This window comes from Erinaceus europaeus, chromosome 23, assembly GCF_950295315.1.
Source record: "Erinaceus europaeus chromosome 23, mEriEur2.1, whole genome shotgun sequence".
In the NCBI taxonomy this organism is placed as follows: Eukaryota; Metazoa; Chordata; class Mammalia; order Eulipotyphla; family Erinaceidae; genus Erinaceus; species Erinaceus europaeus.
In genome coordinates, this window is record NC_080184.1 from 525560 (window position 1) to 539627 (window position 14068).

Genomic DNA, 14068 nt, shown 5'->3' on the forward strand with positions numbered 1-14068 from the left:
GGGGGGGGGGGGGGGGGGGAGTGGGCTTCACTCTGGGTGCGGGGTCGGGTCGCCCGCGGTCAGGAGGCCAGGCTGGAAGGGCTGCGGCTCCCACGGATGCCCTGCCCTGCCCGTGGGGGGCCCGCTGGCCCGGCGCCCGGTCCTGGGCTTGGCACCGCCTGCACCCGCGGCCGCCCCCAGCTGGAGGAGTGGAGGGATCGGGCACAGCTCGCCCGCGGGTCGGGATTCCTGGGGCCTGAGTGTGCGGCCGCCCTGTCACCGGCCGGAGGTGACGGAGGCCACGCGGGCATGTGGGCGCCCTGCCTGCCAGCACCGTGCCGCCCGCCACCGGTGCCCGTGCCCGTGCCCCTGGCAGCAGTGACTCCCGGCGACGAGGCCAGGTGGGGCCCCGCAGATGCCCACGCCCACAGCTCCGGAGCGTGACCCCACCCCACACCTCACACCCCATCTTGTGCTTTGTCCCGCCACCACCCCAGAGGACTGCTGAGGGTGTGTGATGGGCTGAGGTTTGAGGGGCACAGCCGGGTCCCCTGAGCGCAGGCAGGAAACAGGAAGCTGGGGTGGCGTCTGTTTACTTCCTGGGCTCAGCCGCCCCCCAGGACCTCAGTTTGCACCTGGCAGCTCGGCCTGGGTCCCCAGCGAGCCGCACCCCACTTCCTGAGCCGGGGCGGGGCGGGGGCAGGGGCCGAGGTCCTCCCGCAGATGGAGGGGGAGGCGCAGACCTGGCTCTCGCCGGACCCTGCCCTGCCTAGGCAGCCCCGAAGCAGTGGCCGCCGGGGGAGGTCGGGCGCGGGACTCAGGTCACCCCGCCAGGGCTGCAGCCTGCACCCCGCCCCTCCGAAGGGCAGGTGACTCAGGCCTCTGCCCGCACGCCACGCGGGCGCCGAGTGACAGACTAGGCTGCGGGCTGCACGCAGGCAGGGCTGCAGCACCGAGCCCTCCTGGGACAGCCTGCGGCCCCTCGACCCCACCCCTGGGCGGCGGGATAAAGGCGGGGGCTCCGCCCGCCTCGCCCCACTGGCCTGCGCCACACACCGGGCCTGGACGCCGGTCCGACAGCCTGACCTCGACCTGGCCTTGCCCGGTGAGTGGGGCGAGTCCAGGGAGGGGCTCCGAGCCAGCGCCGCCCAGCGGGACCCGCCCCCGCCGGTGACCTTGAGCCTCAGCGCTCGGGCCTCAGTTTCCCGGCTAGTGCCTGGCCAGTCCCGGGGCGCCTAGCTTCTGGGGTGGCTCTCCGGCCCGTCCGCCCCCCCCCCCCCCCCCCCCGCGCCTACCCCGCCGAGCAGGCGCCCCCTCCCCTCTCCACGGGCTGCGCTCCCGGGCGGGGCCGGCAGGGGCGCGGCGGCGCTGCTGACTCACCGCGGCCCGAGGGGCGGCGGGCGCAGCCGGGACGCCGAGCACGTCACGGACGGGCGGGGGTGACAAAGGCCGGTTGGGGGGGGGTGGCGGCGCGGCCCCCGCCCGCCACGGCACGGACGGCGCGGGTGCAGCCGAGACCCCGCGGTGGCCGCAGCCCCCTCCCTGCGGGCCACGCGCCCAGGACCCCCACCACGAGGCGCGAGGTGCCCTCCTCCGCTTCCGCAGGCGGCGGGGCGGGGGGGGTCCAGACTTCCTGCTCCTCTGGGGGAGAGGACGCCCCAGGCGCCGCGGAGGGGGTAGCCGGACCGGGGTCCCGCGCCTTTGTTGCGGGACTCCCGGCCTTATGAATGGCCCCCGGCGCGGGCGGGCGGGCGTGGCGGGGCGGGGGCCACGTGGGGCGGTGCCACGGCGACTGCCATTGGATGGCGGGGCGGCGTCCGGGCGGGGCGCACGCTGATTGGCCGGGGCGGTGCGGAGTAAGTAGTGAATTGGGAGGGGGCGGAGGCCCCGCCCCCTGGAACCCTGATACATTATAACTTTTTTTTCTTGTTACTTTCCACCCCCAGATCCTGCGAGCGGCGGCGGCCGGCGGCGGCGGCGGCGGCGGCTGTTGCTAAGGAGGGGACGCGCGGGTAGCGCGGCCCGGGCGCAGGACGACCGCGATCGCGGCGAGCGCGCCCTCCACCCGGACCCTCCCCACCCGCCCCCCGCTCCGCTCTGCTCCGTTCCGCCCGGGAGGGACGCCCGCGCCGTCCGCGGGACGCAGCTTCCGCCTCCACCTCGAGCCCCGGGTCCCCGCGGGAAGGGGCCAACCGCACCCCCACGCCCCTGCCCGCGGCCCGGCGAGGGTCTGCGGCGCCCCGCGCACCCGGCTCCCCAGCGCGGGCGGGGCATGGAGGCCGCAGCCCGGAGGCGCCCGGAGCTGCCGGCGCGGGGTTCCCGGAGCCTGCGACCTGGGCCCCCCGGCGGAGGCGGGCGCCCATGAGCCTGGCGATCCAGAGCACCACGGGCACCCGCTACGAGCTGTCGGTGCCCGCCGACGAGACGGTGGAGGGGCTGCGCCGCCGCCTGGCCCAGCGCCTCAAGGTGCCCAAGGACGCGCCTGGCCGTGCTGCACAAGGACACGTAGGTAGCACGCCGCCGCGGGACCCCCCGCACCCGGAGCCCCCGACCCCCAGCCCGCGGATGCCCTGCCCCCGCCCGCGCAGGAACAAAGAGCGCGCCGGCGGGGGGCGGCCAGACGGGGCGGAGGCGCGCAGCGCGCTCTCGGCGCGCACAAAGGCGCCCCCTCCCCTGGGAGGCCGCGGACGTGGGGGGCGCCTCTCGCGGCCTGGTCCCCGCCGGCTTCCGCGTCTGCCCCCTCGGCGTCGGGCCGCCCCCCTCGCCCGGTCTCGGCCCCCCTTTTGTTCTCGCCACCGCGCGGCCCGCGGCCTCCCCCGCCCTCCCTGCGGCATTTAAATCGCCTGCGCCGGGCGCCCTCCCCCCGCGGCTCTCGGGGGACCCGAGTGTCCGTCCCCGCCGGGGGCCGAGGGGGAGGGGCGGCAGGGTCTCTTTGTCTTCGCGGCGGCGGCGGCCTGTGCCCGCCCGAGGGAGGCGGAGGAGGGAGGAAAGGGGGGGCCTGGCCGAGCCCAGGAAGCCCTGCCCCCCTGCGCTCCCCGGCCGGGACTGGGGGTGGGGGCGCAGCTGGCCTGCGGTGGGTGCCGGCCAGAATGCGCATTCCCAGGCCTGGGGCGCAGAGCTGGTGCACCCCACCCCCACCCCCCCGGCTCAGTTGCGGGCCACCAGAAAGGGGTGGGGGGCAGCTATCCCACCCTCCGCCAGCTGGTCCCCGCACCCAGACTCATGGGTCACGGCCCCCCCCCAGGCGCCTGAGTTCGGGCAAGCTGCAGGACCTCGGCGTGGGCGATGGCAGTAAGCCTGACCCTGGTGCCCACCGTGGAGGCCGGCCTCATGGTAAACAGTGCCCCCCGCCCCCGAGACCCCCCGGCCCCCTGCCCGGGCCGAGGCATTCAACACTCGCAATGCCCTTCTGTCTCCAGTCCCAGGCCTCCCGGCCCGAGCAGTCAGTGATGCAAGCCCTGGAGAGCCTGACCGAGACGCAGGTGAGCGGTGCGGGTGGGGGTTGCTGAAGGGAGGGCTCCGGGCCCTCTGGGGTCCCCCTGACCTTGGGCCCAGCCCACAGATGCTGCCCCTGGGGGGAGTCCCGAGCCAGCCAGCCTGGGGGTGGACCATGTCCACACACACACTCCCACCCGGCTGGCCAGCTGTGGCCTCCCAAGCCCAGCCCACCCGCCGTCCCCCCGCGGTGACCCCCTTTGTGAGGGTGGCCCCCGCCACTCCCCCGCCCCTGGCCTTTGTTCTGGGCCCCGAGGGGGAGGGGAGCAGCGGCCAGCTCATTGCAGACCGGATGTCGGCCCGGGAGGAGCCCGCGCCCACACCCGCTTCCCGCTCCTCCACCCGCTTCAGCTTTTTTTTTTTTTTTTTTTTTATTCCTTTTTCCTTTTCTGGGCTCGCCGGCCCTCCCTCTGCGCCCGCCCGCCCGCCCGCCAGGCCTCCCCAGCTGGCCGCGGCCTCAGGAAACCTGCTCAGACCGGCCGCTCCCCGCCGCCCGCACCCCCCGCCCTGTGCCCTGCGCCCTGCGTGTAGCGTCCTGCCGCCCGGCCCGGGGGCCCCAGGGCGGGGGAGGCCAGGGCTGGGTGGTCCCCCTCTGGGGGGGCTGGCACGTGACTTCCTGGGGCCTAAGAACCCAGTTACTCTGGGCTGGGTGGGCCGTTCTCACATCCTGCGTCAGGAGGGGCTGGGCCGGGCTCCCCGACCTGGTCACCGCGGGGCGGGGGTGGGCAGAGCGTCCTCGGGCATCAGGGGGACGTGTACCCACCTCCCAGCCTCCTAAGTGGGGAAAGGTTATACCGGCTTCTGCAGCGGAGCCTGGAGTGTGACTCATCCGTCTGTCATTTCTCAGAAACCCTCGCCCCCCACCCCGTCCCTGGGGAGCCCTCTGGCCTTGTGTACCCCTTTCCCTGCCCCTCCAGAGACAGCGTGGGGCGTTCAGCCGGAGATGGGTGCTGTCTCTGGGGGCTGTGCTGCAGAGTCCCCCCCACAAATACCCCACCACGGAGGAACTCACGCCAGGGGGTGGCCACTTCCTCCTGCGGCCCAGACACCACCCCTCAGCCCCGCCCCACAGATAAATGTTTATCTTGAGAAGCCAAAGGTTAGGGAGAAGAATCTGTCCAGGAATCCTGCTCTCTCAGGGGCACTGGGTGGCTGAGTAGGGTGGGAGAGGGCCTCCCATCTCTCCTTGGTGGCAGGCAGACTGGGGGTGCAGCGGCCTTCCCCCAGACCTCAGTTTCCCTGGAGAGGAGCCCGTGGTCCCCTGACCAGCCTCTGTCCCCACAGCCCCAGGCTGGCGGAGGCTTCGTCCGAATGGCCGATTCTTTTATTTAAGCATCCGTCGGCCGCGGCGGGGACCCCAGAGCCCAGAGAGGGGCAGCGAGAGGCCCCAGGTCACACAGCGAGGGGGGCCGGGCAGGGTGGGCCGGGGGCACCCCGGTGCCAGGCTGGCTGACATCCCCTGGGTCCGCAGGTCAGCGACTTCCTGTCCGGCCGCTCACACGCTGACCCTGGCCCTGCGTGTCGGCGACCACATGAGTTTGTACAGCTGCAGCTGGCGGCCCAGCACGCCCCCCTGCAGCCCCGACACGTCCTGGCCGCCCGCACGGGGGACCCTGGCCCCGCAGCCCCTGCCTCGCCTCGCTGTCCGACGGCCGGCACCCCCCGAGTCCCCCCGGTGCCCACCGGCCCCACACCGACCGCCCCCACGCCCGTCACCTCCGGAAGCTTCTGCTCACACTCTGCACCTGCTAGCTGCCCCGAGGTGAGCCCTGCCCCGTGGCTGGGGTGGTGGGTCCCCGCTGCCCGCCAGCCCACCTGTTCATAGCCGCCCCCCACCCCCAGCAGATGGATTGCACCACCCCGGCAGGCACCTCCACCGGACCCCCGGCCTCCCCCGCCACCCGTTTCCCGCAAGCCGGGCGCTGTCATCGAGAGCTTCGTGCACCACGCCCCCGGCATCTTCTCAGGAACTTTCTCCGGTGGGTGTCCCCCCCAGCTCCAACAGACTGAGCAGGGGCCTGACAAGGATGGAAAGGTGGGCACGTCCCGGGCTGCCGGAGCCAGGTCCTAATTATGGGCCTCGACATGCCTCACAAACTCTCTCTCTCTTTATTGGCTACACCGGCTGTCACACCCAGGCACCCCTTGTTAGCCAGCACCTGGCCCCACTTCGCTGTCTGCCTGAAGGCGGTGGATGTGAGGGCTGGGCTCTCTTTCTCTCTGTGTTTCTGTGCAGGGGGCCGGGCAGTGGCATACCTGGTTAAGCGCACATAGTACCAAGTGCAAGATCCCGGGTTCGAGCCCCAGCTCCCCACCTGGAGGGAAGTGTTTCCGAGCCATGAATGGCTGCGGGTGTCTCTCTGTTTCTTTCCCTCTTATTTCTCTCTGTCCTGTCCAATAAAATGGGGAAACAAATGGCTGTCAGGAGCAGTGCTTCCTAGTGCTGGCCACCGAGCTCCAGCAGTAACCCTGGAGGGAAAAAGAACATGAAATTCTGTGTGAGACATAAAGGGAAAGAGGGAGAATAGTTTACTGTAATGAGAAAGGGAGAAATCCCGGAGCCCGATGCAACTCTGGCAGACAGTGGTGATGGGGATTGAACCCGGTGCCAGTGCCTCGACCTCAGGTGGGAGGGTCTTTTGCACCACCTTTGTGGTGCCTGGGCTTGAATTCCAGCAGGACGCTCCAGCCCCCCCCCCCCCCCCCCCCCCCCCCCCGTGTAGCATTCTCAGATGGAGCCGAGCCGCTTCCCCCCACCACCACCACCCTCAGGGCCCTCCCATGTGGCGCCGGGGCTAGCCTCATGGGACTTACACACCTGCCCGCTCCCCACAGGCACGCTGCACCCCAACTGCCAGGACAGCAGCGGGCGACCGCAGCCGGGACATTGGGACCATCCTGCAGATCCTCCACGACCTCCTGAGTGCCACACGGCACTACCAGGGCATGCCTGCCTCGCTGGCCCAGCTGCGCTGCCACGCACAGTGTGCGCGCCGGACCTCGAGCCACAAGTCTACCTCCTGCGAGAAGCTGCCAGCCGCCCCGGCCGCCCTGAGCCAAGTCCGTGTGTGCAAGCCCCCCGGTGAGTACCCTGCTCGAGGTCCTGGGTGTGTGCTGGGGGCGCCCGGGACGCAGGGGCTGCCCCACCTGGGGCCGGCCAGGCCCTGAGAGAAAGGACTGTTGGGGACACAAAGCCCCCTTGTGCTCATGGGCGGGGGTGCCCACACTTCCTCTGCCCGTCCCCACCGCCGCCTGCAGATGGCCATCCAGGACCCGTGCCAAGGGGGAGGGGGCCCCCCCACCCCCAGGGTCAGGCTTCTCCAGTCAGTGGGGTGCTGTGTGGCCCCTGGGGCTGGCCTCACACCTACGGCACTAAGGAGAAACTGGGGCAGGTGCCCAAGTGCCTCTGGCCATGGGGGTGGGCACACTGGTTAGAGTGCTGGACTCTTGAGGCTTGAACCCCCACCCAGTTCCATCCCTGTGTTGCATGTGCCAGAGAAGGGCTCTTACTCTGAGAAAGTAGTCCGTCCTTTTTTTTTTTTTTTTTTTTTAATATTTTTATTTATTTATTAATGAGAAAGAACAGACATCACTCTGGCACATGTGCTGCCGGGGATCAAACTCAGGACCTCATGCTTGAGAGCCAAAGCCTCATGACTGCACCACCTCCCGGACTGACCGCATGTCCTCCTTTTTTTAAATTTTATTTTTTTATTTCCTTTTGTTGCCCTTGTTTTTTATTGCTGATGTAGTTATTATTGATGTCATTGTTAGATAGGACAGAAAGAAATGGAGAGAGGTGAGAGAAAGATAGACACCTGCAGACCTGCAGGTGGGAGCCGGGGGGGGGGGGGGGCCTCAAACCAGGATCCTTATGCCGGTCCTTGCGCTTTGCGCCACCTACGCTTAACCCGCTGCGCCACTGCCCGACTCCCTGTTTTTACTTTATAAAGAAATAGAAGAGAGCTGGGCACACAGACTCCCCTGCCTGAGGCTACGAGGCCCCAGGTTCAATCCTCAGCATCACCAGTAGCCAGAGCTCAGCTAGGCTCTGATGTGTATATCGCTCTCCTTAAAATAAAATAAGATATTTTGAGGGCCGGGCGGTAACACAGCAGCTAACCACACATGGCACAAAGCACAAAACTGGCGTGAGGATCCCGGTTCAAGCCCCCAGCTTCCTACCTGCAGGGCGGCCGCTTCCCAGGCGGTGAAGCAGGTCTGCAGGTGTCTATGTTTCTCTCCCCCTCGATCTTCCCCAACTCTCTCCGTTTCCCTCTGTCCTATTCAACAACAAACAACAAGGGCAACAAATGGGAAATATGGCCTAATGCAGGCACCGAGCCCCAGCAATACCCTAGAAGCAAAGAAATAAAATAACATAGATATTTTAAAAGTAGAAGGTAGGGAGTCGGGCGGTAGTGCAGCGAGTTAAGCACACACCGCAATGGAAGGATACCAGTTCGAGCCCCCGGCTTCCCACCTGCAGGGGAGTCGCTTCCCAGGCGGTGAAGCAGGTCTGCAGGTGTCTGTCTTTCTCTCCCCCTCTCTGCCTTCCCCTCCTCTCTCCATGTCTCTCTGTCCTGTCCAACAACAATAAAACAAGGAGAGTAAATAGAGTAGAAGAGTCGCGTGTGTCTGAGTGAGAACCAGCACAGCACCTAGCACAGGTGGGAGCAGGGGCCTTACCCTCAAGGTACTGCACTCTGGCCGCTGAGCCGATGACCGGGACGTACCGCTAGGAATAGACCCAGGACCTCACACTTGGGGGACCTCCCGAGTGACCTAGGTGGTCCGGTCATTGGCTCGACAAACGACGAGAGAGACCCCACCAGCCTGAGCCTCGTCGGGCCTCCTGAGCCGGTTGTGCAGCTGCGAGGCCATGTGAAGCATGGCCAGGCTCCTTTTTTAAAGTTGACTCAGTTTTAGGTAGAAGCGGAGAGGCCTGGGGAAACAGCACAGGCTTTCTGTAAACAGACTCCCGCCTTGGCTTTGAGACCCCAGTTCAATTCCCCACAACACTATCAGCCAGAGCTCAGCAAGGTTCAAGGGGGAAAAAGAACAAAGGAAAAAAAGTAGAGAGACAGACGTGCTGTGGCAGTGCCTGGGGGCCTGGGCTTTGTGGCAGGTTATCCTGGGGACTATAGCCTGCAGCCTGGTTGCCTTGCCCTGATTCTCCCCAGCCCGGTACGGCCAGATTCTATCAATTTAATGGTTCGCAATTGACCCAAGCCCCCTCGGTGCTGGCCCACATGGGCCCAGGGGCAGGAGCCAGAGGCCGCGGAGAGGCAGGTGTGTTCTGAGTTCCTCACACTGAGCTCTTCTGAGCTCCAGAGACCTGAGAGATGGGGGGGGGGAGCAGAGGGGCTGTGTGCTGGCGCTCCTGGTTCACACGCCACCTTGTGCAGAGACCCAGGTTCAAGTCCCTGCTCCCCACCTGCATGGGGGGAGCTTCCTGAGCGGTGGAGCAGTGCTTCCGGTGTCTGTCTGTCTCTCCCTCTTTCCTCTTGGTTTCTCTGTATAGATAAAATAGCAAATAAGAAAGGGCAGAGCGGCGGCCTGCCTACTTAGGCGTAGTTTATTCTTCCCTTCTGTGGAGATATGGGGGTGGTCCTGAGGTCTCGGCCTCAGCCCCACCCCCGGCTTGAGCTCACGGCCTGTGTGGCCCCGTGTCCGCAGGTGACCGGCTGCGGCAGACGGAGAACCGGGCGACGCGCTGCAAGGTGGAGCGTCTGCAGCTGCTACTGCAGCAGAAACGGCTCCGCAGGAAGGCCCGTCGGGACGCGCGGGGGCCCTACCACTGGCCCCCCAGCCGCAAGGCGGGGAGCGGCGGCGGCGGGCCCGGGGAGGCGGCCGGTCTGGGCCTCGACTTTGAGGACGCCGTGTGGAAGCCCGAGGTGAACCCCGACATCAAGTCCGAGTTCGTGGTAGCCTAGGACCCGCCGCCCGGCCTCGGCCCCCTCCTCCCAGCTGTTTCCTCATTCAACAGATGCGGCAGCGGCGGCCTCTCCTCTCCGTCCTCCCCGGCGCCCCTCCCAGCCCCAGGCAGCGGCCCCCACCTCCCCGTCATTCCCATCCCGAGAGGCCGATTGTCAAGATGCACTTTACAGACGGGGCGCACCCTGCGCTCTGCCCGGCTCTCCTGCTATCTTTCCGTTTCCCTCTTTTATTATTATTTTTTTTCCCCTTTTGGAAACGCAGAGCCTTGGGGACTGGGGCTTGTGGGGGTGAAGGGCCCTCCACAGCCCCCACACACTGTGTCCCCCCGACTTTCTGAGCTGGGATATTTATAGACTCCTCTTCTGACTGAGCCAATGTTCCAATGTTCGAGAACCTCGTGAAAAACCTGAGGAAGGAAAGGTTGGGGCTGGGGCTGCAGAGTCGAACCCTGACCCGCCCCGGGGCAGGGGGTCCAGGGACTGGACTGTGGGGGCAGCCAGACAGACGGGGGCCCAGGGACTGGACTGGGGGCAGCCGGACAGACAGGTGCTGAGCTGTGAATCCCCTGGTCTGTAGCATTAACCCCCTGGGATGCGGCTGCTGTTCTCAGAGCCCCCAAGTCTCACCCAGCAGAGCCCAGGGTGAGGGGCAGACCCCCAGGGTCCCCTTCAGTAGGGCACGGTGTCTTACCCCTCTTTGTTTTCTACTGGGGGCCCCTGCCCCCCCCCCCCCGTCACCTGTCCTGTTCTTCAGATTCAGACACCCCCACTCCGTCTCGTAGCTGAAGCCCCTGTTGTGCCCCCCAGTCTGTTAAAGTTAATGGTTTCAGATGTGAACATTGTTAACTGTAGCTATGTACATTTTTTGTGGGGGGTGGGGGGGCTGGGAGGGAGGTACCGAGGGGTTTAGAGGTTCGGGCTGTTTTTGTTTTGTTTAAAAAAAAAAGAAAAAGAAACCAGATTAAAAAAAAAAAAAAGCAAAGGGGCGGGTTTGTTTTCTGAAAAACTTGTCTTGATACCTATTTAATGTGTGCTGGACTTGGGGGTTTTTTTGTTTTTCTAAATGATTTTTTTTTTTTTAACAAGCAATGGCTGTGCCTCCCGTGGGGTCTGAGGGTGGAGACTCATAGGCAGGAACTGGCCACCCCCCTCTGCCCACCCTCTTAGGAGAGAGCATTACCCAGCGAGAAGGGGAGACCCCCACTCAAACGTTGGACAAGTCACCTTGCCCCAAGGAACACGGAGGTTTCAAGTAATAAACAGATGGAAACACTGCTGCCTGACGGGGTTCTTGGGCTGGGGCAAGGTGGGGGGTGGGAAAGACTCAGTTTGTAAGATTCAGGTCAGCTTCATAGTTTTGGGAAGACAGCGAGGCCCAGTGGGATGCTGGGTGTGGGAAGTGGGCCCCAGAGGGGAGGGGCCCATCCGGGAAGGGTTCCCACACCCCCTCACCATCTTGGGGTGCAGGAAGTCACCCTGTGAGGGAGGGAGGGGCACTTCCCAGTACCCAGACCGGAAGTGCTGCCCTTCCGATGGGACCTAGGCTGAGGGAGGCCTGATCCTTCTAGCAAGGGGCAGGAGCTGCCTGGGGGGGGGGGGGAGCGAGGCTGGGAAAACAGCTGCCTTGGGCAGGGTGCTGTTCTGACCCAGGTTGGAGCCTGGCCCCCACCACACACACACACACACACTGAAGGCAGCTGGGGAAACAGCCACTTGGGGCTTATGGGGCGGGTGCTGGGGCTCAAACCCAAAATGTGCCTCACCAGCTGGGCCCTAGTATTTTTCCCCTCAGAGCCCTGCTCTGCTCTAGTGCTGCTGGGGACTGAACCTGGGGCCTTTTCAAGCCTCGGGCAGGAGAGTCACTTGCAAAACCATTGTGCCGGAAGGGGATACAGCAGATACCTGAGACTCCTGGAATTAATTCCATGTTCTCAATGCTGAATGAATGTTAGGCATACACAGAGACCAGGGGGGAAATAGCTTGTAAGGGCACAGCCTTATAACATGCACACCTGAGGCCCCAGGTTCAGTCCCCAGCACCACCTTTAGCCAGATTTCAGCAGAGCCCTGGTCTTTCATAAAACACAGGCGGTAGTACAGCAGTTTAAGCGGCCATGGTACGAAGCACAAGGACAGGCATAAGGATTCTGGTTAGATGTGATCTGAGAGGTGGCACAGTGGGTAAAGCATTGGACTCTCAAACATGAGATCCTGAGTTTGATCCCTGGCAGCACATGTACCAGAGTGATGACTGGTTCTTTCTCCTTTCTCATAAATAAAATCTTTAAAAAAAAAAAAAAGCCTCATTCATAAAGCCAGCAATGAGCCTGGAGGCAACACACACACAATAATGGAGACTCCTCGCTTAGGGCCCAAGCATTACCATCAGCAGGGTCCTGCTGGCTGGCTGGCTGGCCTTTCCCTTGAGTTAAGAGAATGGACACAGGGCAGGGGGTAGATAGCTCCTAGTTCTGCAGAGACTCCTGCCTGAGGCTCCCAGGTTCAGTCTCCAGCACCACCATCAGCCAGAGCTCAGCAGGGCCCTGGGGGAGATTAAAAAAAAAGGACCAGATCCTCATTGCAGGGGCTTGAACCAGATGGAGGAAATAAAGGAAGAAGGACCAAGATGCTCATTGCAGGGGCTTGAACCTGCAGCCTCTGGGCCGGGACCTGGGGCTCACCACCGGGCCCAGCAATTTTGCTTGGGAAATGGAGGAACTCAAGTTCGGGAAGAAGCTTCTCTCAGGTGGTGGCACTCAGGCACCAACCCAGTTCCTGCCCTGCCAGCCGGCGGGGTGGGGAGGGGACCCCGTGAGTCCCAGGCCATGGCTCCCCTGCAGGCAGGGGTGGGGGCCCAGACCTGCTGCTCCCGGGGCTGGGGTGCCTGCGGGGCCGTGGGCGGGGACGCGTCTCCGGGTGTCTGCACCTGCTGAATCACCGGCTGGGGGTGGGTGGGGGTGGGTGGGGGCCCTGCGCTAAGCTCCCTGGTGGGGGTCCCGCCCGACGGGGGTCCCCTGCACACCCGTGGCGCCGGGCCGCGTGGGAAGGAGTAGTACCGGAGGTAAACCGAGGCACGGAGAGACGAGGGGGCCCCTCCCTCCTCCCCCCATTGAGAAAAAGGCTGAATGGGAGGGGGCGGCCGCCGGAAACCCGCGGGGATGGAAAAGCGGTTGCCAGGGCAACGCGCCGCCACTCCGGCCTGACGTCACCGCGGGAAGGGCGCCCCACTCGCCCCCGTGTTCACTATCGGAGGCCCCGCCCACCAGGGCGCGGCTTCATTGGTCGAGCCGCCGCTCGCTCCCCGGCCTCCACCAATAGGCGCGCGGCTCCCGCTGGAGGCGGACCCGCGGCCTCGTGCGGCCGAGTGCGCAGGCGCGGCGCGGAGGCGGCTGGCTCCCACCCTCGGCGGCGCGGACACGAAGTTGGGGGCGGGCGGCGCGCCGGGGGTCTGACGGCGGCGCCGGGACGGAAGAAGGGGTGTCGCGGTGCACCCCCGTCCCTGCACGCCCAGGCCCGGCCCGCAGCCCCCTGGCTGTGGGGATGGGGGAGCGCTCGGGAGGAGGGCACCGGCGCTGAGGCTTTGTCTGGGAGTAGGAGTTGGCCCTGGGCGAGGGGGGCGCAAGGGGGCGCGACCTGTGCAAAGACCAGACGCCCCCGGAGCTGGCTCGAGGGGGCTGGGGTGGCGGGAGGAAGAGCAGCTGGCCGGGCCAGGGTCCCACCCCGGCGCTTGGGGGTGCAGGGGCCGCGGAGGGGAGGCAGCGCACACCGCAGGCAGGACAGACCGCCCTGGGTGCCGCCGCGCCGGGCTTCAGGGGCGTGGGGGCGCCCGGGTGACGCGGCGGCCGTGGGTGGCCCCGAAGGTCACCTGGGTCACCGCGCGCCGCCCGAGGCCCCAGGGGTGGCCAAATGGGTCACTGGGGTGGTTGCGAGGCGACGCAGGGGGTGGGCAGCGGGGAGCCGAGCCCCTGCGGCCGGGGCGGTGCCAGCCACCGCCCCCCAGGCCTGGGAACGCGAGGCACCGGGTTTCCCTCCAGAGCGCGCGGGAGCACAGAGCTCGGTGACCCCGGGCGCCCTTCCCGCCCCACCCCCCCCGCGGGAGTCCCCATGTCCGGCCCCGCCGCCCGCCCCCTCCCCGGGGCCGCCCCCGGCGCATTCCAGCCTCCGCCCCCGGTGCCCGGGCGGCAGGGACGGGGCTCTGGCCGCAGGCAGAGTTCGGGGGCCGGGGGGGGGGGGGGGGAACCCCCTAAGCGCTCAGGAATGTGGGCGGTGCCGCGGACGGCTGGCAACCACTGCGGGCGCTCCCCGCCCCAACACCCCCCGGCCGCTGCAGAGGCCGTGGGCGCGCCCCCAGCAGTTCACACGGCCCCTTCGGACACCCGGGGCAGCCACGTCCCACGCTCGGCCGGTGGGACCCTCCCTTCGAAGGGCTCTTCCTTCCCGGCCGGGGCGAGGCCTGCCAGGAGGAAGCCCACAAAAGTCACTCCAAGGGGGGAGTCAGGGGTGCGCCCGGGTCCGAGGGGAGGGTGGCCGCGAGCGCGCGCCCCAGACAAAGCGCTGCTCCCGCTGGCGCCGGCCACGCCCACCGGGGCGCCCCCTCGCGGCTGCCGCCCGCTCCCCTCCGCGGGAGGCGCCACGGCGACAGGGGCGGGGCGGCT

The 14068-nt window shown here is 66.6% G+C and overlaps 2 protein-coding genes across 2 annotated transcripts in view; both read left to right on the top strand.

Annotated features, from left to right (window-relative positions):
• The window catches only part of ATP5F1D (ATP synthase F1 subunit delta), a 49371-nt gene that overhangs the window by 1565 nt on the left and 33738 nt on the right, over window positions 1-14068 (top strand). The gene's annotated exons all lie outside the window — the stretch shown is intronic.
• On the top strand, window positions 97-10688 carry MIDN (midnolin). The gene is given in 16 exon segments (XM_060182228.1): window positions 97-380; window positions 918-1084; window positions 1978-2332; window positions 2334-2457; window positions 2459-2484; window positions 3224-3275; window positions 3277-3312; window positions 3399-3461; window positions 4946-4972; window positions 4974-5007; window positions 5010-5236; window positions 5317-5366; window positions 5368-5453; window positions 6310-6353; window positions 6355-6556; window positions 9154-10688. Coding segments are annotated over 16 exon segments (2034 nt in total). The 3' UTR covers window positions 9411-10688.